Source organism: Serinus canaria, chromosome 12 (genome assembly GCF_022539315.1).
Source record: "Serinus canaria isolate serCan28SL12 chromosome 12, serCan2020, whole genome shotgun sequence".
NCBI lineage: Eukaryota > Metazoa > Chordata > Aves > Passeriformes > Fringillidae > Serinus > Serinus canaria.
The window spans coordinates 17,082,421-17,105,792 of record NC_066326.1 but is presented as its reverse complement, the minus strand read 5'-3'; the positions used below and the strand labels follow the sequence as shown (position 1 = coordinate 17,105,792).

Here is a 23,372-nt window from a genome sequence, read left to right as displayed (position 1 = left end):
CCCAGGTCGGGCTTGGCAGAGGGCTTCTGGAGGGGCTGCGGACACTGCTCTGGCCTGGCCTGGCCTAGGCCTGGGGGAGCCTTGACATTCCTGCTTGCCCTTGGAGCCACCAGGGATGGGCTGGAGCTCAAGGGCCCCGGCCTGGCTGCACAGTCAGGACTGGAGCCTTCCCCTGGCTCCCCAGGACACGAGACCCTCAGCCCCAGCTCCAAAACACGGCCTAACAGGGTTTGCAGATATTTATCCCTGCTACATCTTTGTAAGGATTTTCAAAGTAATGTTGGTTGGCAACTTCTTCAAGGAACAAAAAAATGGAAAAGCTTCTGATCTGTGAAAGAAAATTTATTGTTTTGCTCTCACTTTTCTTTTGGCATCCTTGTGCTTCTTCCTGCATTCCTGAAAATGGTGAATACGCAACATAGGATTAGAAGTTTCTGAATTCACTTTTTCTCTTAAATACATTCCTTACATACAGTTAAGTAGCTGCTGCTGTAACATACAGAGAAGCATTGTTTTACCTGACTGGAAAACACAACATGATGTTATACACACTGGCAGAGTAAAAAACATTTGCACCTGGTCATTACAAATTTAAAGCTCTCTTCGAGGTTCTGAATATATTTTGCATGCACAGTGCAACCTGCATTCCTTCCCCATGCTCTGCTTTCACCTAGAGTTACCAGGGAATAGATGTTTCATACTCACCTCAAGCAATAATCTACGTCTGTCTTCCCAACCCTCATTTTCTTCACTGAGCTCTTCAGATCTACAGAATAACTTTGGACCCTCTGCACAAAAGAAACAACCAATTAATGGGCTTAAACACTTCTGATTGTGCTGCTGCTTCTAACAATCACGAACAACACAGCAATAAAGTCAGAAATCGTTTCTTCTCATCCTTCCTGTTCTCCTGCCCCCCACCACACCTTGGCTCCAGCAGAAATGTTCTCTACTGCAGCCTGGTGTACTAAGAGCAATGAAAGGCAGCAGCAGTTTTCCTCAAGATGCTGCAATCTAAATTGCAGTGAAACTGCAGCTGTTTCATTAAAAGCTCAGCACCAGCACCCCGCATCTTCCCCCAGAACTGAGGCCTGCTGAGGAATCAGCTCTCCATTTCAACACACCCTGTAAATCAGACAGGCTGGAAGATTGCAGTTTACTAAGATACTCCTGCAAGGATCCAAAATGTCTAGGTAACCTGTCAAGTGACTAATATTTTTGTAAACTCTACAAGTCCATATTCCTATTAGGCAACTATCTGAAAGAAAAAAAACCACAGAAATCTGCTTGACCTTTATTTTACCAGGAATTTCTCACAGGATTCTACCACAAATTGGACCACAAGTAAGGGTGGCAAATTTTCTCTAGAAAACTTTCATAACTAGGCAGCATTTTTTCCTCCTCACTGAATTCTAGGAAGAGTTTAAAAGGAAAAAAATACAAAAGGGGGTGAAGAAATTCTGTCCTACCTCTTAGGCGTTCATCATCTTTGGAGAAGAAAAAATCTCTAGCACTTTCTGTGCGTAGTAAAAAAAGAAACCTAGACAAGTACAAAGGGATTTGAGCATCTTCAATTGTACTATCAAATTCCATGAACATGTCTTAAACTCTAGTGCTTTAGAGAAATTGTATACATTGAAGAGCTTTATTCCCTGGTAACCAAATAGAACTTTTTATTTTACAAAACCCACTTCTAAAGAGAAAACTGACTGCGTCTTTGGCTTTTGGGCAAACTCAGTTTGGAGTTGGTCAAACCAAAATGACCCAGTTAATTTCTTGTGCTCTACTTCTCTTTTTTCATATGCAACTTCACATCAAATGGGCTGCTGGGAGTTTTCACTCTGTGCAGCACAAATGGTTTTCCAAGATGACTGTCACTGCTCAGAGGCGTGCAATGTCACTTTCCCACTTCCCGAGTGCTGCTAGTAATATTCCCACAGCCTCCAACTACTACAGCCAAGTAGAAAACAAAGAGAAATGGAACTTGCATTTCTTGGTCCTTTTCACTTCCTGACATCTCAGGCTCATCATCACCCTCAGAACTGCTGTCCTGGAAACGTGGATCCTCTTGCCACGTGACCTTCACTGGCTTTATTGTTTCAAGTACGTAAGGCTCTGCGATAACAGCACCGATAGAGAAAAAAAGCCAAAACCACATTATTCCTCTACTGGTCAGGACAAATTCCTCCTTTCAAGTGAAATACTTACAGTGGAGAAGACATATGTAGGAAGGACAGAATGTTCTCCTCCTAGATTTTTCCAGCTCTTATCTTTTCCCCAGTATTTTCCACTTTGTTCTAGGGATCTCTTACTCATTCTGCTGTTACCTTTTTTGATGGCCAACTCCTCTGTGTCTCCAAAGAAGGAAAACTTGAAAGCACTCAGCTCCTGAGCTGCGTCCTTCTCAGGCAAAGGTCCCAGATGGTCATCTGGGGCAGAGTCCTGTGCATCCTCTTTGTCCCAGGGTATTTCCTCCGTGTTTTCTGGTGTTTTCTTTGAAGATCCAAACAAGTCTTTTAAATCAGCAGCAATATCATAATAGATTTCTTCAGACACTTGGGGCAGTGTCTCACTCTCTTCCTTCTTCTTTTTTTGGCTTTACTGCAATGAGATTGTGCAAGGATAGCAAGCCAGCACACATCCTTTTCAGACACAGCTCCCCTAAGAGCCACCATGCTCTGAATGTCTCCCTAAGCATATCCAAGCCCATTAAGGAGTGGGTTACTTTCAAGGGTAAGCAGTGGGGAAACATCCGAGGTTGGAGTCTAAAGGCAGGAACAAGAGTCCTTTTTAATTAGCCACATCCTTGAGTGACTTGTCTCTGAATACATGGCTACACAGAAATCAATTTAGCACACATTTCTTAATCTGTTCAATCTTTAGTACAGATTTCTAAAGCTTTTCCCACAGACCTGCAAATGTCCAAGTCCCTGAATTGAGCTTTCTGACCTTCAGTGAGGACAGAAAATGCCATCCAGAAATCAGATGGACTAGAAAGGGAAGATGACACCACACGTTGGTTTTAGTTGTCTGAATTCCTATTATATCTTGATTTTAGCAACGGAGAGAGAACTAAATTAGAATCAGATCAATCTGCATAGTTTTAAACTCAGTCTGTTGCTATAACCATCTTTCCATGGGAAGAAACACAACTCTAGTTACCAAGCTGTAATACTACCTCTCCTTTTCTGTAGCACTTGGTTTCCTTTCAAAAACTGCATGGTCCTTTCTTGTTGGATCATACCGGAGGGCATTAATATCTCTATTAAAATAGAAAGGAAAAGAAACAGCAGTGTACAATCTAAATGCAAGAATGAAAGCTACCTCAAAATTTTACAGTCAGATCAAGATTCACATTAATTCATTTACCAAACAAGGTTTAAATTGATCCAAAATGTAACTGGCAGTTAGAAAGCCTAGGAAAAGTCAGCTGACCCTCTAGTCAGTGTCTGGGTCAGGAAAGATATAAGGAGAAGTGGATTTAATCAAATTGTGATGTTTCTGATAAAACACCCTCAACTTGTGTGTTATGCAGTGAGTTTATACCTGCACTTGATCATCTCTTGAGGAGCTACATAAATACAGCTATCCATGTAGATGTGGAGATATTTCTTCTAGTACCAAGCATTGCATAAATTCAAATAATCTAAAGGAGTAAAAAACCCAAAACAACACACAAGAACCCTTTATGCCCATCTTCCAAAACTCAGAGATTTCAGGGTCTTTCAGCCTCCTTCCTAAGCCTTCCTAAACCTTCTTTTTTACTGATAGCAGATGACTCATACTTGAATTTCTTCACACTTGTGGCTGTTTTATTTGGCTTGGGCTGCTCCAGGTTGATATTTAGGAGGCTTCCCAGTATTTGCAGATTTTTCTTTTTCTCTGCAGCAAGCTCCTCTTCTTCATCTGCCTTCAGGCTGTTTGTCTCTGCTAGTAGAAAATAAATACATTCTATTTATTCTGCTAAGCCTGTAATGTGGGATGCATAACATTTCCTATAGTGCTAGTAGAGCTCACATCTGTGAACACATCACTTCCTTTTATCTTAAAGCTACTTGAAGGTTTTCTGCCTTGCACTGTAGAAAACCCTTCATTAGAAATGTCACAGGCATCTATTTCATGGCAAAGTCAGAGCATTTATTTAACCCGTTCCCTGATTGCACCACACAGCTGTGCAACCCCCCTGCCACTGACAGATGCTCTACACAAGATCCCAGTAAAGCAAGAAAGGCTGTTGGAAGGCTCTATGGCCACCAGTAACCAGGAAATGTGATCAGCTTTACCTTCTTCCTCACTGTCACTCTCAAGGAATCGAGCATCCATGCGGAACCTTTCATCAGTGCCAAAGCGAGACTGCAGCTGCAGGAGCTGAACAAATGAAACAGATGCTATTAAGCACTGGAGAAGAAAATCATAATTCAGTAACTTTTTTTTTTTTTTTACTATAACAATGCCAACATAGTCTTTATGTTTAGCTTCTGATGTCATTTTCAGTAATTTCTTTGTATGTGAAGATGACAGTGTCAGAGAAACTCCTCCCACTCCCCACCACACATTATGTCCTTCCTTTACAGGAATTCTGGTTTAATTTCATAAAAATCATACTCAGCAAGAATGAAAAAACACACATTATGTTCTACTGAAGCGGTGCTATGGAGACCTAGAGGAAAACTAAATTACAGTAATGGCTTCACTCACTTTTTCACCAGCTTTGCCTTCAAAATGGGGCTTAATTTTGAATCGCTCATCATCCGTATCCTCTTGCTCATCCTCACTGCTCTCAAACAGTCTGCCCGAAGGTTTGGGAGCTGACTTATCCTTTGTTACACAAACAGAAAAGAAAAGAAGAGAAAAGCAGCTGTTCACATAAATGACAGAATGTAAATCAGTACCAGCTTTGTTCATGTGCTCTCCAGTTCAGCTGAAAAAGCAGATTTCTTGCACAACCAGCTCCCTTCCTGATCCATGTGCTTTCAAGTCTTACCTTGTTCACACACCTTGTACAATTCTGCTTTACAGTTATGACTATTCACTTTTACCATAGGCAAAATACCCATGCAAAGGGAAACTCAGGTGTTACAATATGAAATAGTTTAAAAATTCAACTTTCTGATTACATTGTACTGATTTTTTTCCCAGTAACACTTACTTCTCCATGCCCATTTCCCAAATTTGCATCCTTCTTCAACATCTCATCCTCTTTAGCTTCATCTTCCACATCAGAATCGAATATGATGTGTTTGTGCTGTCCTGCTGGCTGCCTGTCCTAGGAAAGAGTCAACTGTCAAGTCAAACACATCAAATACCTGCTGTGCTCAGACACAACTATCTGAAAGATGTTTCAATGACACAAAACCAGGAACCCACTATGCCTCTTGCAACTCTACGGGTATTCCAGGGAGCAGGTATGCAGCATTTTGTATACTCTGAAAACTGGCAATGTCATTAGAAATTCCAGATTATGATCTTAAAACACCTTATCCCACATGTATTAATTACCCTCTTCCTTGCATTGTGTACTATTCAGGCAGAAGTTGTAATTACCAGATTTGAAAGAGCTCCTTGAATGAGTTTTTTCTGTAATTCCCTCTCTCTGTGTCTCTCTTCCAGAGCTGCCAGCCTCCTCTGGTTGTCCTGGAGCTGTTTCTCTATTGCACTGGGCTCCTTTGAGGAAGCAGCAGCTCGAAGACAAAGCTCCTTATCTTCCAAAAGGCTTGTATTCTCCTTCCCATCTTCATTACCTTCACATTCTGGGGTTTTTTTGCTTGTATTCCTCTTTAATGTTTTGGAAAGCAGTTTTGGGCTCTTCAGTTGCTGTTTAACGTGCTCCTGGGCCCCTGCAGCATCACTGTCCATGTCACTGCTCCCATCACCATGATCAGTACTGGCAGCAGCGGCTCTGTGCTCTGAATTTTGGGCTTGTGGAGAACTCACACCTTTGTTCTTCCCTTGCAAATGAGGCCTGGAACCAGGCTGAAGTCTCTGACCTGCTGAGGAGGCAGCAGCTGACAGCTCCTCATGCTGTTCAAAAGGCACTTTGTGTCTCTTTTTGCTGCTGACTTCAGGTGAACACGAGGGATGGTTCTTTGACTGATTTTTAGGTAACTCCTTCCCAAAATAAGATGTACAAGCTTCAGCTACCAAACTTTCTACAGACTTCTTCTTTAAGCCAGTGCTGTCCTTACTTAACTCTTTTACACAGAGGGACCCCATTCCTCTGAAGGGCTGATATTTCAAATGTGAATTGTTCTGTCCCTTGGAGCTTTCCTCAACAACATCCTCCTCCCCTGCTAAAATATCAGCCAGCACATCTTCAGGACAGATGGGGTTTTTTTTAACTGCAGGGTGAAATTTAGAAAATTTTGGTTTATTTACAGTATTATCCTTGGGATTATCTTCAACACTGGAGTGACAAGGACTCTGTTCACTGCCTGACCCCTCTGCAGGTGTCCCAGTGTTTTCTGTGGCCAGTGCTTTTAAGTCATCCAAGGTAAGGTCTAGGCGGTAACAGTTTTGCATCATAGACTCATAATCAGAGCTGGTTTCAGACTCTGAACAAGAGCTGTCACTATCACCTGTCTCTGCTGTGCTCTGCAAGGCAGCAATTCTGGATTTTTTGCTTTTCCCTTTTCTTTCAACGTGTTCTTCTTTTAAACTGCGAGGTTTCAGTGAGGAGCTGTTTACCAAACCACTTTTTTTTTTAGCTAGTATTTCTTTATTTTTCACCCTCCCCTGTTTCGAGTCTTCTGGAGTTTTACTTTCAGCAATGATTTCATCTGTATCTGCTGAATCATAACCATTATCACATTCCATAGCCTCTTCCTCTTTGTTACTTCCTTTGACAGCTTTCTTCGTGGCATCTGAATTGCTTAAGGACCAGTGGCTACTGTATTTCAATTCAAAATTACCCCCAACAATTTCCAAGTGCTCACTTTCAGTCTCAACATTTTCAGCTTTCTGTCTTTCTGCCTCTTTCTTTACCATTGCTCTGATCTCCTCTTCAGAATCAATGTCACTATCAGAATGACTGGTATTATTTTTGCCTGTAACTCCATTAGCATTTTTAGATATTTTCCCATCCAATCTCCTTGCTGGAGGCAATTTCAACTCATCAGCAGGTTTGGGTTTTGATCTTTGGCTGAGCTGGGGTGAGTCTGTGTGTTTAGGATGTGGTGGGCACCCAGAGGACAGAGCTGCTCCACCCAGGGCCTCTGTGCCCAGCTGCCTCCGTTTCTCCGGTGCTTTCCCAGTCCCAGGGCATTCCCCTCGCCGCTTCCTGCTCCCACTGTCCTCTCCCCCTCCCAGGCTCCAGGTGAGCTGGGACACAGGAGCTGCAGGTGCCAGCTCTGGCTCCAGCTTCCTCAGGTTGTGGCAGTACTTTGAGGGGTCATACTTCACCACGTTAGTCTGAGTTAAGGATTTGAAAGGCCCCAGTTCTTTCAGCAGACTCAGGGATTTGAGAAGAGGCTGAATTCTGCAGGGAAGGACAGCAAAGAACTCTTTTTCATGCTATGACCATAAGTCTTTAAGCAACTCAGTGCAGTGTAAAACAACTGCTCAAGTCACACAAACTTACTGCAGGATTTACTTGGGGGATTCAGTAAATTAAGTCTGACAGAAGAGTAAAAATTAGGACTATCAATTGACTGTTTTCCCATATGACAAAAGAAGGAAGGGAATTGTGTTCAAACAATCAAAAAAGGATATTTTATTTTTTTGTTGATTCCTAAGGTGCAGGATAGGCAAGACTCTGCCAAATTTTCCAACAACCCATTTCTGAAAGAAAAGAAAAATAATCAATGTCAAAAAAAAAGAGCATAGAAGCAACTCTGGAATAAATCATTGAATAACAAAAACACAAATAAAGAACCACATGTGATTAATTCTTTTTTCTTTATTCTCTCTAGTGAGCCCTGCCATGCAACACGGCAAGCCTCCTTCTCAAAAACAAACCAAACCAAAGCCAACCAAAAAAATAAATTTCTACAACCTACAAATAGAGATAATAAACCAAATTTCTTTACAAGGGCTATTTTTAGCACAGGGTTTCTGATTTATGAATTAACAGTTGTATCAACAAAGACAGGATCACTATAATTTTGCTTTTTTCCCCCTTCTCACAAAAAATATTTTTAAAACCACTCAATGCTTAGAAAACAGTTTTGAAAACTTTGTAGTAAATATAAATTTTGTTGCCTAGATTTGCATGTCAGGTGACTTTATTCTTACTTTTGTAAGCATGGGCAGACCCTGATCCTGTGCTGAAGCCCAACCCAGCCACCAAAAGTTGTGTGGTGCACAGAAATAATTTCCCCTGCCAGCTTTTAAGGGTGACACAAGCACATTCCCAGTTTCAGTGAGGAGCAGGGCATTTCCTCATTTCACATGGCAAGAGTGGACAGTATGGTGATGATCATTTCCACTCACTGCAAAGAATGCCAGGAGCCCTCTCCTGTCTACACACGAGGTATTTCCTCAGAGTACTTTCCACAGCTTGCACTGTCACTCCTAATAATGAAGTTTCTTTACATAAAGCATAATTTTGGCATGAATTTAGATGCAATAAGCTTGCTTTTTATTCTTTTATTTCTCTTGTACATCTCCCCCACCATACCTTATGGTCTGGCACCTCTGTACCTGGTACTGCTCTCATGTGGAAGTCCACAATTCCCTTTTTTTTCAGTGATTCCAGCAGACACATTTGGTCATTTTTCTGTGGTTTTTCTTTCTGCAGCTTTGCTTCCTCCCTCTCTGTGGCCAACCTATAGCAGAAAGTTCATCACACATGGAAAAAGGTGCAGAATTGGAGCTGGCAGTGATCCCCTCCCACAGAACAGCAGCCACTGGGAATTGCCCCACTCAGGGAATTAACCCATCACCTCTGAGGGAACAGTGATGCAAAACGTGTTACAGCATCAAAGATAAATCAACAGCCCAGAGAATCTACCAAACTGAAACAGTAAGAGTGTACCAAATGAAAGTATAGCCATAACATTATCAGATAAGCAGAAAAAAGGCAGTTTTAGCAACAACATACATTTGAAAAGATTGGTTTCTACCTGTGCAAAAAGCTTTCTTTGGCCAACTCAATTTGCAGTGTCCCCCCTTTCCATTTTGTTTTATTTAAAACTGACATGCCTGCAAAACAAAGATGGGAAATGAGTATTTTCTACATAAAAAAAAAAAAAACAAACTCTCACAGACTTCACTAGGCCTCCTTGTATGACAGCCTGAGGTTCCTCAGCATCACCTTGTACCTGACTGCTCACTTGTGTCAGGGCTTCATCTGAGGGCCAATATCCAAATCCTAAACCAACAGGTTTACAGCCAAAGCTGAAGTTCTCCCTTCAGAAGTGCCAAATGACAGGCATTCCCCAGAGCCAGGGCACATTGCAAAAGAAGCTTTACATTAGCTCTCCTTCTGGGTGTCCTCTCACAGAAATCAATTTCAGTGTTTTATAGATCAGATGAAAGCACATGAGGCACAAAAGGCTTAGAACAAACAAACAAGGTGCCCAGAGCAGCTGCCCCATGCCTGGCAGTGTCCCAGGCCAGGCTGGACAGGGCTTGGGGCAGCCAGGGACAGTGGAAGGAGTCCCTGCCGTGGCAGAGGGTGCCACGAGATGATCATTAAGGTCCCCTCCAAGGCAGACCATTCTCTGAGTCTCTGAAACTCACAAATCACCCTCCTTCAGTCACAAGGGATCTTTTCAATCTGCTCACAGCAATTTCTGAAAACTTCAGCAAAGCAGCTTCCACAAAGCTGCAGCTTAAAGAAACTGAAATCAACCTGACGAGAAAATGAAAGAGGCTCTACCATGACCACAGCTGGATGTGACAGCATAAGATGAGCTATCAGCAATGTCACTTGGCTCAAACACTAAAAAAAGAAAAGAAAAAAAAAAGTACTTACACTTTTTCAGATCTGCATCAGAAATCTTGACACTGACATAAGCAAAAGTTTTCGTAGGATTCCCTGATCAATGACAAACATTAAGTTAGTCTTATGTAGTTCCATCATTTCCTTTAAAACTGAACTGGCTCTAAAGCAAAAATTCCATTTCATGTTCCAAACAGAAGCAAAAATTCCATTTCATGCGCCTAACAGAAAAGCAAATGACTTTTAAAAACTGAAAGAAATCCATTACCCTGATCATCTTTCCTGGTAATAATCTCTGCCTCCAAAACACGCCCAAACTTGCCAAATCTTTCTTCCAGCTCAGCCCTGGAAACCGTGTGGCCAAGCCCTCCAACATAGAGACGTTTGGAAACCTGTTCCTTCTCCATGCTGCCAAGCCAAGGCGTCACACCAGGACACACACTCTGTTCCTCTGCAGGGAGACAGAACAGTTCAGCGACACGCAAATTAACGCGATTAGAATAGCGAATCAGGGAGAAATCAGTGCATTAAAAAGCCACCTTATGAGAAGAACCTTATGAGCAGAGCACTCAGAGGAGTTGCAGTGGGTAACACGCTCTGTTCCAGAGCGGCGATAGCAAACCCCGCGCTGCTGCAGGAAGCCGGAGCTCAGGGGCTTTTTAAAACGCTGAACCACACAACTGAACCACATAAACGTATGCGCGAGAATAAGTGCAAACAGCTCTTTACAATATAACCCAAGGTTTTCCTGTGGCGGGAACACAGCCCACCGCCCAACCCTCCCCTCCCGGGAGATGTCGAGGGACCCCCGGCCTGAGGGACCCCGGCCCCGCTGTGCCCCCGGCCCGGCCTCACCGCCGCCATGTGCGAGCCCCGCGGCGCCACCGCCTTACCTTCCCCCCCGCAACTCTTCCCAGCCCTCACTCGAAAAAAGGGTTCCGCCTCCTGGTGCCTCTGGATTCTGATCGGCTGCTCGCCTCTGCTGGGTTCCTGTTTCCGGCCGGTCAGGTGTGCTGGGGACACGGGGGCTGGCTCCTGTGGCAGCGGACGCTTTGAAAGTGACAAACCAGGAAGAAAAGCGGGGGTGTTGTCCGGACCACGCGAGCAAAGATTAACGCGAACAAGGGAACAGCTGACAAAGCAAGGCTTTTTTGCTTTCGTTTACGACAAAGCGCTCGGATATTATCTCCTAGCGGCTCTGCTGTTCGACAGGGAGGGGAAGGAAGGCGCTGCCGGCGCCACCCGCTCGGGCAGCAGCTGTGGTAGCGCCCGGGCTCGTGAGTTGGCGCGCGGTTCGAAAAGTGCGGGGCGCGCGCGCCGGGTCTGAGCGCTGCCCTGCCCTCAGCGCGGGCTCCCACGGATCGCCGCCCTGCCCTCAGCGCGGGCTCCCTCCGCTCCTCTCTCAGGGCCGGGTGTCTGCGGCTGTAGCGGCTGCCGCGGCTCCCAACTGCGCTGCTCGGCCACCCGTTCCGCCCCTGGGGTACCTCTGTCACTTGCGAGCCTCGGCGCGGGTCAGCTCCGGCTCCTCGGACGTGTCGCGGTTTTAGCATCGCCCTGCGAGGACTGAAGGGTCTCTGCAGGGAAGCAGCAGGCACGGAACGCGCCCGTTCGGTTCTCACAAACGCTCCAAAGCGCTTCCCAGCTCCTCCTGTGGCAGCATAGAGTCAAGTACTCGGAGCTGTAAGCAGGCAGGTACGTAAAAATGTGAAAGATGTGATGTTAATGCACAAATATTTATAAATATACACATGTATGATATATAAGAGGAGAACTGTTTGTAAAAGTCGTTTTAGTTGATTCAAGAGTAGGTTTTGGTTTTTTTTTAGATATAAAGTCTTTAAAGTCGTAACTAGTGTTTGAGTCTTCTGCCGCCTAGTGAAATCCTTGAGTTTAAGTAGCTGTAAGTAGTTTATGTCTCCTGTTACTGCTGTTAAAATAGGGACCAGCTGGCCTGGGGTAAAGTTCCGGCTGCTGTAATGTTTTTCTTTTTCACACCATACTCTTTATTGTGACCATGACTTTCTTCACCATATCCAGTCCAAAAAAATCTGGTCACCACTGGATGATTATTTAATTGCATATGCTTCCTTTATTCACTAAGTTTTTAATGCAAAGCGTGCTTTTGATGTTGTTTTCTTATGTGTATTATAAAGGCACTGCTTCCTAGGAAATAAACGAATAAAATGCAATTTCCCCCTTATACCCTTTGACTGAAGGATGTTAGTGTGGAACTTACACACCACATAGAGTAGGGGTGGTTTAAAACCACACAAAACTAAATGTTGGGTTTTCCTGGTCAAAAGTATTATCTCATTAGTTTTGAGCTGCATATATCTTCCACACGCTTCTGAATGTGTTGTAGCTAGGCTGAATGTCAGATTATTATTTTTCCTGAAAACTGAGGTTTATTTTTTATATTATTGGTGAAAAGTGTTTGCAGTTAGTGTCTGTACTGCTGTTTACTCTGAAGGCAGATGGTGTTAGGAGCAGCTGTGCCTCCTCTGTCCAGGTGGGTCGTTAGGTCAATTGGCCAAAGCTGGGTTCCGTTTTTGTCTCTGATTGCAGTTGGTTTTTACCTGTGGAGCAGCTTGTTGTTCTATTAGAGCGAATGTAAAACAGCTGAGTGCACTCCTGGATCAAATAATGACTAATTAAAAAGGTTCTTAAAGCCTCTGACTCTGTTAGATCCCTGATTTAACTTCTGTATCTGGAGGCTGTGCAGTGCTCTGTATCTTGAAACTATTGCCTAACGTTATATTTGTGATTTTAGGAAACTGATTGTTCCTGAGAAAAATCCTTATTTTGTTATATGCAGTGATTCTGAGAAATGGACGAGGGTGGTTTTCAAGCTTATGAAAATGAAATCCAGGCACTGGAAGAAGAAATTAGGCTGCTGACAGAAAAGTATGAAGATATGCGACAAGAATCCACCTTCTTTTCTGATGAGGAGATACTGAAGTCAATGTATGCCTTGTTTTTCATTTGATAGATTAATAGAATTTCATTGTCAAAATTGTTTGGGATAACCTTTTTGCCTCTGTGTTAGGACTTTGTAAATGTAAACTCCATGGATAAAATAAGTCACCTTATATGAGGAAAGGCATCTGAGCTCCCTTTTCTTGGATGCTTTTGCACATATCTCAAAATGGACACTTGCGCCTCCAGACTTGAAATTAAAGCTGTGTCTACCTGGCACTGAATGGAAAGAGTTCATCTAAGTTAGAATAGTTTACTGTTTCTAGCAATGTGATCCAACTGAAACTTGACTCCTTTGAAACTGATTTGGGTCTGAAAACCATCAGATCCCATTACCAATGACTTTTATTTAATGATATTGCTGTACTGACATGTTATGTCTGGGTATTTTATCCTTTTGATTTTTTCTTTTATTTCCATTCTAGAAAATCATTCCAAAGAGAAACTCAGGGAGACACCAAGGGACATGAATCTCCATCAGACCTGAAAGCTCAGCTTGAAAGTCTAGAAACAGATCTCTCATTTTTAATGGAATTTACTGGTTTTCATTTCACAAGTCATTCTAAGAAAACGGTGGAAAAAAGTAAGCAGTTTTGTGCCCTTTACTGAGCATTCTGGTTGCAGTTAATCTGCAAGCCTCTGTTCTAATTCACTGTTAGCAGAAAGACAATTACTGGAATTACAAAAAGATTTGGTTGATTGACAAAATAGTTTCTGAGCAAATATTGTCCTTTCCTTCATGGGAAAGGGACAGACTACGATTGTGCTTTGCATAGGGGGAACGTGGAGTTAGTTGATGGTGTGTTTTAGTATCTTAAACTTCTTTACATGAGGAATGGTAACAGTTGGTACTTTAAATATGACTAAGGGAAAAAATGCAGTAGTTATTGAATAGAAGTGTAATTGATTATTTTGTTAACTTGATTTTATAACAGCTCAAAACAGGACGGTGCAGAAGCACAGATTATCAGGGAAGTGTCACTCCCTGTCTTTTCAACTGGAATTCCAACTTCTTGAAATGCAGGTAAGGGTCAATGTATGCTTTAGGAAAAAAAACATCTACCAAACAAAACTTCAAGTGGACAAATGTCATTGCTTTCTTTTCCAGCTGAAACCTTCAACGGTTTAATCTAAGTTTCAGTGTGTTCTTTTGGCTCTTAAACATCTGGACCCAACTAGGAATTCCATGTGCATCTGAGCAAGGTAGTTAATGGTAGATGGAAGGTCAGGTTTAGTGTTGAGCCACAAAGTGGTTCCCATAGAATTATTTACTTGGGGAAAAACCTTCAAGATCAAGTCCACCTGTTAACCCAGTACTGCCAGGTCTTTATCACTTTTCCTTCCCAAAGGGTGCTCCCTGCAGGATGCTCTTGCAGACTGACACTAAGGTAAAGCCCTGGGAGCACTTGGTGTTCTTCAGCTCTGCCAGGTACCCACTGGGGCCCGACCCAGCACAGCTTTCATCCCACACAGCACATTCTATTGTCATATATCTTATTCTGGAAATTGAATGATGCCAAATGTTACCTCTCAGGAAGAAATAGGAGAAGCTTAAACACTACAAGCCTCAGCAGCTCTCTTTGTTGATTTGGGCTTAGTTTTTTTTTTTCCTTTGGTTATATTTGTATGTGCTTGGTTAATGTGAGGAGTCATTGCAGCACTGCCACGAGTTACACCAATGATTGCAGATTTTCTAGGAGGGAGCTCTTTCATAAGACTCTATTCTTAGCACAGAATTCATGATGCTGAGCAAAGGAAAATAGTTTCTACCCCAATTTGCAATAGCATTTTTCTAACGCTTGTACTTCGTAATGGTATTTCTATCATCACAAAAACATGATTTTTCAGCTCAGCTTTAAAGTTGTTTGTTTGGGTTTTTTTTATTTAATGAGATGGGACTGAGAGTCAACAGTAAAGATGTCCTTCCTATTCTTTAAAAAAGCCATATTATGAATTTGGGAATTGAATATTCAGGTAGCCACACGTGGATTTTGTCCTTTAAAACTGCAAGAGTTCAGCCAAATGAGCAATCTCTGAAGTCCATTTGTGACTTAAAACTTGTGGTCTTCATGATGCCTCTTTACATTTGCATGTTTAAAACTGCACTTAAAATGTTTCTCAGCTGCATCTCCTGCAGCATGATGGCCTCTTTTGGTGTCAGTGGGGCTCACAGGGGTTACTGGGTGTTAAATTTACTGCCGATGGTATTGGTGCTTAAAGCCATTGCACCACTGAGTGGCAGCACTTGGCTGCCTAATGTCTACAATTGGGCTACTTTGAATGCTGATGAGAGAGGGAATACCAGGTGTATATCTACTTAAAAACCTACACTTCAGCTGTAAAAGTATAATCTTTAGCTGATTTTTGCATTAATTTTTTTTTGCTTGTTTGCTGGAAGTACATCATATTCAAAATAAGCTGTCTGATATTAGCATGGACAAGGTAGTGCAGTTACAGCCAGTTTCACCTGTCCTGAGGAGCAAAAGCTGGTTTTGGCAAGTGCCCAGCAGGTAACAGTCTGTTGGTATGCACCAGAAGATCAGGAATAATTTTTTCACGCTGTTAACTGTAGCTGTTTATTCTAGTAGTGAAGTCACAATACAGTTAACTCATCTTCATGATATTCAGTATTAGAAGAGGAGATGAGCTTGAAAATCAGCCAAGACAAGTCGAAGCCTTTTGGGAAAGCAATCATTTAAAAAGAGTTTCTTTCTTGCCCAGAGATTTCCTTTTAAATCTTTTTATTTGGCCCCACAAAGGCATTTTGGCATGTCAGTAATGCCCTCATTGCCAAACCAGTCCCTTCAGAAGGTGGCGTGTTAGCTTGTGACCGCTGGCAGCTTCCCCACAGCTCCATCCCCCTGCTGAACCTTGTGTTCTAAACCTCAAATGCCTTTTCCTGATATTATTTAGTGCATCCACTAATCTCTGTAGTGCCTTGCTGTGCTTTTCCCATCTTTAGTGGTGGCAGTGTCAGCAGGGCTTCTGTCCAAGCAGCACAGGGACTGCTGAGGTGGGTGTGTAGTCCTCTCTTGCCATTCCCATTTGCTTGTAGTGACTTGGTATAAGAAGTTTAAAGTGAGGCTTTTCCTATGGTCTTCAGACCATGACTTTAACTTTGGCTGTTATCGAATCCATTACTTTGGTGTGCTCAAGAATGCATAGAAAAGAGAATTAACTTCTTTTGTGGCTTTATTTCTACTCTGACCACCTTTTCTCATTCTTTTACAGATCAATTAATTTAGAATAATTTTATTATCCCACACATATTTCTGAGTAACAGCAATTGTAAAAAAGGACAGTATTTTGGGTTAAACTATAGGGTTTAATATTAAAAAAAAGCACAAATCTAACAGATAAAACCTTATATATTAATATTGTGATATATGTGGCAGCTCATGGTTGTGTTGGAATATGAGAAGAATCTTGAAGTGGGATTGATGTGAAAAGAAGTAATGAACCTTCTTTTATATATATTTTTTTTTCTATGCTGACACACTCAGGTGTTATTCCAAAAGCCTTGTGTGGATAATAGTGCTGCTCTTGAAATGAAAGAACCTGTTCACATACACAAACTGTAATTTTAAAAATGCTGTTTGAAGGATTATAGTAGTAGCAGCATTAATATCTTCATATTTTTATGTTTGTATATATTTTTATTATATCTTTATTTTCTTATAGGCAAATAGACACATTTTTCTCTTCACCAGAGCAATTTCTAAAATATTTTGTTGTTACTTCTCCAATCTAGAACGATGAGAAAATATCTTCTGTTGTTAGTGATCTCAGCATTGTAATGGAATCCAGAGAAGATTCAAATGTGAGCAAGTTTGTGTCACGGTAAGATGGAATTTTTTGCTCAAGGCAAGTTATTGTGTGGGATATGGGATGCTAAATGCAGTACTGAGTTTTCATGTAAATTGCTGGTAGGCAGTGTCTCTATGTGATGTGTCCTTAGCCCAACCTAAACACTTCCCATCCCTTTCTGTATCCTGGAGAGAAGATGACAGGCATGTGATTTTTAAGATCTGGAAGGAACTTTACAAATTCACGTTATATAATTGTTCCTCAGATGTCTGTGCGAGCTGCAGTGTGGGTAATGCCTCAAGTGCACATCCAGAACCATTCTCCAGTATGCCTGTTTCTGATTCTCAGCTCTCAATTCCATTTCTCTTATTGGCAGCAGGATTTATTTCACTGATATCTTTAAAAAATGTAATATAAAAACATGGACTAATGTTAAGCAATGGCTTAAGAAGATTAACATACTAAAACTTAAATATATGAATGAATGATGTTTTAAATTGTCTGGAGTATGCCAACTTCCTGTGGTAACATGATGTGTAAATGATCAAATTATGTGTCTGCAGTATTCCACTGAATTCTGCTAGTAAGCTGTTCTGAGAACAAATCCATTATCACTGAGTCATTGATTTAATTCTTTTTTTTCTTTTGTTTTCTGTTATTTTTTGGTCTTGGGGAGGGAGAAGAAGGGTCAACAGACGGATGAAGAGAGAGGTCTCTTGAGTTACCTCAGGCTTCAGTACTCTCTACTGAAAACTATTTTACTTAAAGGCTTCAAGATTTCCATATAATTCTACTAAAGCTTGTGGTGCAACTGGGAAGAACAGTTGACTGCTCTCAAGAAGTGGGATTTAGAAGAGGAAATTGCCCTGTTTTATTCATGAGTATTTTATGACAGCAGAAGTGTATTGGAACTTAATAGTCACACTGGAAAGGAATGTGTTGAAGTAGTGGCAGACTTTATTTCTTCCTGGCTGGAGCACTGCTCTCTTGTCCCTGTCTCTTCTCCTTTTTCACCTTGTGCCAGTACTCATAAATAAGCACAAGTTTTTATGAATGATAGAAGATGTCAGCAAAGCAGGCAGTGCTTTCTCCTGAGCCTCCCTTTGCACTGTTGGCCTTGTGGCTGTGGATACCCTTGCAACCACTTGGCCAGTGGGATCAGTAGGTTGAAAAATACTTTTAGGGATAGGGAACAACTCAAACTTATTCCCCCATAAGACCTTCAAATTTCCCTTTTCCTGTGTGCCTTGCCCAGGCCACAGTGTGTGCTGGCAGTGTGAGGCAGTGAGTCCATGGCTGATGCTGGCAGTGCCTGTTTGAGGGCACCCCCTGTTCCATTGAGTCTGGGATCTCCCTTCAGGGCCTGTTTTCTCTGTTTTCCTTGTTTCCTTATTGGGCTACTCCTCATTTCTTTTTTCAAGTTGTAATCCCCTCATGTCCAGTTTCAGACTTCTCCCTTTGTTTTTTAGTCTGCTCCTGAAATCCCTACCTCTTCCCTTCTTTTCCCTCCATTCCTGACCAGCTGAATCTGGTCTCCTACTGTTTTGTTCATTTCCAGCCTCCCTACCAGTTTGTTTTCTTCTCTTGCTTCCTTGGCCCAGTCTTGCCAAATCCATTGTCCAGTTCTGTTTTGTCTCCTGGCTGGGATTTTTTTCCTCCCCAGTTTTCTAATTTTTTTTGGCTGCATTTTTTTTTTCATAATACGTGTCCGAAAGTGGTCTTTAAGAACAGCAGAGTTAAAAACCTGGCATTCAGTTCCTGCTTTGGAAGAAAATAGGGGAATGCCAGAACATTTGAACAATATCTTTTTAAATGAAACAAAATTCAGCAGTCTACAGGTACTGCTTAATATGTAAATGGTACATTTATATATAAGAATTGTACATTTTTTAAAAGTGGGTATATTTTTATATAATTTCTTAATTACTTTGTGACAATAACAGATGTGTGTAGATGAAATAACAATATTTAGTTGTCTTTTTGGATTTCACATGTGTTCCCTTTGGACCACTTATCACTTATGTTGAACTTCATTTGTTTTGAGAACCACAACATCTTAAGAAACTCTTGGCAGTCCTTTTTTCTTTTTTAGACTTGGCACCCCATTAATTGTTGGGGGAGTTCACCTTTGCATGGGTTACTTAGGCAAATAGAGATTTTAAGCAGTATGAAAATTGCTCATTTTACTAACTAGTTAGAATCTATAAGTCAGAGTGCAGGATTTAGAAAATGTGCACTATATTAAATGCTGCATGGGCAAAGTGCCTTGCAATGGAAGAGAAGCAGGAATTCTCCCCCAGCTTTGAGTTGTGCTTTGGTTTTCTATGCTAATGCAAGAAGTCTTGCATTCTGCAGTGAGTTAAAATAGATTTTCTCCCTTAAAATACATAAAGGAACACATTAAAGGAGGGTTAGGTACTCTCACAACAAGTAAATTTCCTATATACTTCTGTGTTTTGTCGATATTTTGTGAAAGTGTGTTTGGATGAAGAGCCCATGATTTGAAGCTGACAGTTACTCTCTGCCTGAATATCCTTTTCAGTGGTTTTGGATGACTTCTCTGTAACATGGATGTTGGCACTGGAGACAGGTGTTTTCTGCTTCAAGTGGATTTTTGTAATGCTAAATTCTTTCAAAATAAAAAAATACTTTAATTTTACCATCCTCTCTCTTACTACCTTGTTATTTTATACCATGTTTCCTTGGTATTTTAGCATTTGGTGTGGTTGACTTCAGCAGGAGGAATTAGGCTAATTTGGGCTAATTAGGAATTAGTACTTATGGGTAGATTCAGTGCTGTGAGAGTTCACTGAACTGGTGCTCTTATGCTGTCTCTTGCTCCTTTGCCAATATCGATTTACATATAGTTGTTCTTGCCAACAGATTCCCCCTTTCTAAACACTGAGTTCAGTTTTCTATCTTGAATTCAGCCAGTGCTATGTGAGAAAAGTACATCTCAGATATATTGGTTGACTAACTTCTACATTGGAAACTGGTTCTTTGAACTTCTACCCAAAGCTTTTTCTTTCTGTTGATGATCCAGCCTTGAAAATTATCTGCTGCATCACCTAAAAACGATTTTGAGGCAAAAAGGAATTAAACCATGCTAAACCAAGGTCACAGTGTTTGTGATAGTATTTTAAATAGTCTAAATGTGGATTTTATAAAAATTGCTAAGTTCTTCAAAAAGAATTTCAAGTGTGTAGTTTGGTAAGAAAGCTTTGTGTTCCCTTTTCCATGAGTGGAGGTTAAAAAGCCCAGAGCAGTTTGTATGGAATCTGTTCTTCAGGCATGGACGTGGGCAGTTGTTACCAAGGGTCCACAGCTCCTATAGAATGTACAATTCAGAGTTGTGGTTAAAACCAGCTCCCAGACCAGGCCTAATGAGCTGTTGTAAATCAATGTCTGTGTCCTTCCAGGGACTCACTCTTCCCAGTGCTGCCAGCATTTTTTTATCTTGGCCTGATTTTGTTGGCAGCTGTGACTACTGTGGTAACTTCCTTTAATGATGCTGTTCTTTCCAGGGTGGGATAAAACTTGTTTGGCTTTTCTTTTACATTTTTAATATCTGAATTACCCTAATGCATTTTTCCCAGTTTCTTTGTGTAACTGGGTAAGGTTTGCTGTTCTGTATATTAAACAGAGCAGGATCGAAAGCACGGTTCTCCCTGGGAAGGCTGAAGTGATTTGGTAATCCACTGTTGCAGCCATTCTGTGGATGCCTCAAGTCTCTGCTCTCAGCTGTTCTGAAAATTCAAAAAGAATACCTAATCTCAGAAGGGATGTTAGAAGTCAAATTTACATTAGAATTTAAATACTCTAACTTCTTGAAATATTCTCAAACATCAGTCAGGTATCTTCCTCAGGTTTTTTAAACTTGTAAAATCCTGTATTAGTAACCAAAATAAATATTTGTACTTCCCAAACAGTGCTTGCTAGGTGTGTTTTGATGATGGCTAATAGTCTGTGGCTCATATCAACAAAGACCTGAAGCCCTTTACCCTTATGTTTAAATAATTGTTACTTCAGGTATCCTGACATGTGGTTTTTGTCGAGTTCTGCATCCTTTGCATTCTGGCTGCATTTGCTAGAAAACTGCACACCCTTTATGAGCTTTTTTCCTCTTTTCCCCAACAACCCTGCATGTGTGGTTTGCTGCCTCACAGTTTGTCACCTTTTATTGTCTCTTTTCCTTTCTCCATCCTCATTCATACTAGAAATTTGAGAAATAAACATTTATATCTACCTTTCCCTCTCACTCTTTCCCCAGCATAAGGAGGAACATGGACCTATTAGAGCAGGTCCAGAGGAGAGTAAGGAAGATGTTCAGAGGGCTGGAGCCCCTCTGCTCTGCAGACAAGATCACATCAGGCTTTAACTCTCTGACAAGTTTTGGTTTAGATGCCCTGTGTCATCAGGCCTCCTTTCCTAGTGAAGCTGCCAGGTTACTCTTGGAAAGCCGAATGTCACGTGGGCAGAGGCAGGTAACGTGTCATGTACACTTAGTTGGCTCGGACAAAGATTTTGGGAATATTTGAAGGTTAGTGACACAATTTGGGAAATCTTACCATTTTGCAGGTTCAGGTTTTACTATGCAACATCTTAGAATTTATTTAGAAAACAAGTTGAACAAGAATAAAATCAAACTAAGATTTTGCAGGTGCCTGCTTTGTTCCCACATTTCACATGTAAGACAAACACTAGAAACACTGGTTTAGGAATGTCTTCAACCACTTTTTCAGTCATTACACTACAGCTTTTTTTCAGCTTTGTAATTCTTCTTTTGATGATTTCTACTTTATATTCAAACAATACTAATGAATTTTTTTTAAAGTGTGAATTTTAGGCCATCAAAATGATACATCTGATTATGAGTGGGTTAAACAATATATTTTTGTTTTATAGCACTGAAGAACATGGAGATCTTCTAACATTTTTCAGAAGCCTTTCAACCTATGCTGAGTGGTATGAGCATCGTAAACACACTTTCCTGCATTTCAAGGTAGTGTCTATCAAGCCTTTATTTATTAGTACAATATTGATTTTTTTAAGAAGTTTAGTAAGACAGAGCACTGGAAATGAAACTGGCTGTCTCTAGCAGAATATAGGATCTTAATTTTTTATGTGGTGGTGAAGAGAATATGAGCAAAAAATGTGTGCTGTGTTCAAGGGGCAATTGATCAGCAATTGCTGTGTTCCTCTTGGGTGGAGGAAAATAAGATTGCCTTTCTGTGAAGGAGTAAGACTTGGCTTTGGTATTATATTTTATTTTGATTTTAAAAAAAGAAGAAATTAAAAGAAAATAACACTTGTAGTCTTTGGCATATAAATGTTGGTTTTGAAGGATTAGATCTGTTTCTCTTGAAGATGTGTCAGCATGTGTTTGGATGACAGCACTTTCAGTTCTGGAGTGTTTTACTTGTGTGGGAAATAAACTGTTCCTCCCTCCTAACTGGAACATAGTATTTGAGCTGTGTTTTAAATTACCGGTATTCAGCTTGTTTGTTTTGGCTTTGTGCTGGTTTTAAGATAAACAACTAATCCTTGGAGTAAAAATACTACAGTCTTACAGACACAAAACATCTTACATGATGCTTTATGTTAGAGAAGGATGTTTAGCTGCTTAATTGTTTGTGGTTTCTTGACTGAGTTTTACATACCTCAAGAATTTACTGTCATTAAACTCGACACCATCTTTACTTTTCAGCTGCAGTATCAGGTGGGAGCTGCACCATTTCCTATTTTTCCAGTCTTTAGGCCTTTGAGTTCTGTACTGAATTAATCAATTTCTATTATCCAATCAACCAGAATAGAAAAAAGAGTTCTATTTCCTGATAGAACTAAAAAAAAAAAATCCAGTCCTCAGCTGAGCAATGAACTGGCATTGCCTAATCCTGCTTTTGTCTAAGAGTTTTTCTCTAATCCCTCTGTAGACAAGGTAGAGTACCAAGAGCTTTAGGGCTCTGCAATTGATTTTTCCAGCTTCCCTTGATGCTTTCTGATCTTTAGATCAGCAGTTACTGTGGTTTCTGGGACAGTGGTTTGGTGAACTGTTGTAAATATTTCTCATTTTAAATATAATAACAAGGAAAAAAATAGGAAAGAGTTTTGGAGAAATTTTCAAATTGTTGTTATATAAGCAGTTTTTAAAAGTGTTTGTTCAGATGTTGAGTATAAACAATGAAATTATCTACTAATTGCTAGAAGATGTGTAAAGATAATTCATTGAAGACATTACAAGTTTGTCATTACAGATGCTCTTTCTAAAGGTAGTTTTATTTCCATGGTCACAGACAAAGTTGAAAGACAAACCAATTTGGGAGAGTATTTACCAAATATGACTGACTGTGTGCTTATGAAGAGTATTTTAGACCTTCTTATTTTTGCTAGCATTGCTAATAATTTAATTTTGAAGCAGAAGAATTTCTCAGGTAAGAGAATTAATAAAAGGTTCAAATCTGACAATTCAACTATATTGTAAAGGAGAATGTATATTTGTAATTTAATGTTTTAGTAATTTGTGGGAAAGCAATTAGACGTATGTTGTTAATATATGCATAAAACGATCTCAAGAGTCTATCCTGTTAATATTCGCACTTACACAAAATTAAATTAAAAGTCTGTAATCTTTGTATTTATTTTTTTCCCCTACCTGTTCTCTAGACTCCCCTGTTTTGAAGAGAAAACTGTTGGGGGGGAGTCTTGGGGG

The 23,372-nt window shown here is 40.8% G+C and overlaps 3 protein-coding genes across 4 annotated transcripts in view; 2 read left to right on the top strand and 1 right to left on the bottom strand.

Annotated features, from left to right (window-relative positions):
* LOC115485187 (PHD finger protein 7-like) overlaps positions 1–85 on the top strand; it is a 2,606-nt gene extending 2,521 nt beyond the window's left edge. Inside the window, 1 exon segment of the mRNA XM_050979498.1 lies at positions 6–85. Coding sequence (XP_050835455.1) covers positions 6–85 — 80 coding nt within the window.
* A 340-nt stretch (positions 86–425) lies between these two features.
* Positions 426–10,678, bottom strand: NOL8 (nucleolar protein 8). The gene is given in 17 exon segments (XM_050979331.1): positions 426–696; positions 699–788; positions 1,470–1,540; positions 1,989–2,115; positions 2,328–2,596; positions 3,179–3,262; positions 3,786–3,930; positions 4,284–4,368; positions 4,699–4,818; positions 5,150–5,266; positions 5,545–7,401; positions 7,708–7,776; positions 8,615–8,762; positions 9,060–9,138; positions 9,914–9,976; positions 10,149–10,331; positions 10,420–10,678. Coding segments are annotated over 16 exon segments (3,483 nt in total). The 5' UTR covers positions 10,288–10,331; positions 10,420–10,678; the 3' UTR covers positions 426–676.
* A 639-nt stretch (positions 10,679–11,317) lies between these two features.
* CENPP (centromere protein P) overlaps positions 11,318–23,372 on the top strand; it is a 112,732-nt gene continuing 100,677 nt past the window's right edge. Inside the window, exons 1-6 of one of the 2 annotated variants that reach the window (XM_018914958.3) lie at positions 11,318–11,572; positions 12,651–12,844; positions 13,282–13,439; positions 13,792–13,880; positions 16,608–16,696; positions 21,569–21,665. In XM_018914958.3, the coding sequence (XP_018770503.1) occupies positions 12,708–12,844; positions 13,282–13,439; positions 13,792–13,880; positions 16,608–16,696; positions 21,569–21,665 (570 nt within the window). In that variant the 5' untranslated portion in view covers positions 11,318–11,572; positions 12,651–12,707. The remainder of the gene's footprint in view (positions 11,573–12,650; positions 12,845–13,281; positions 13,440–13,791; positions 13,881–16,607; positions 16,697–21,568; positions 21,666–23,372) is intronic. The other variant, XM_018914957.3, reaches the window with a different exon arrangement.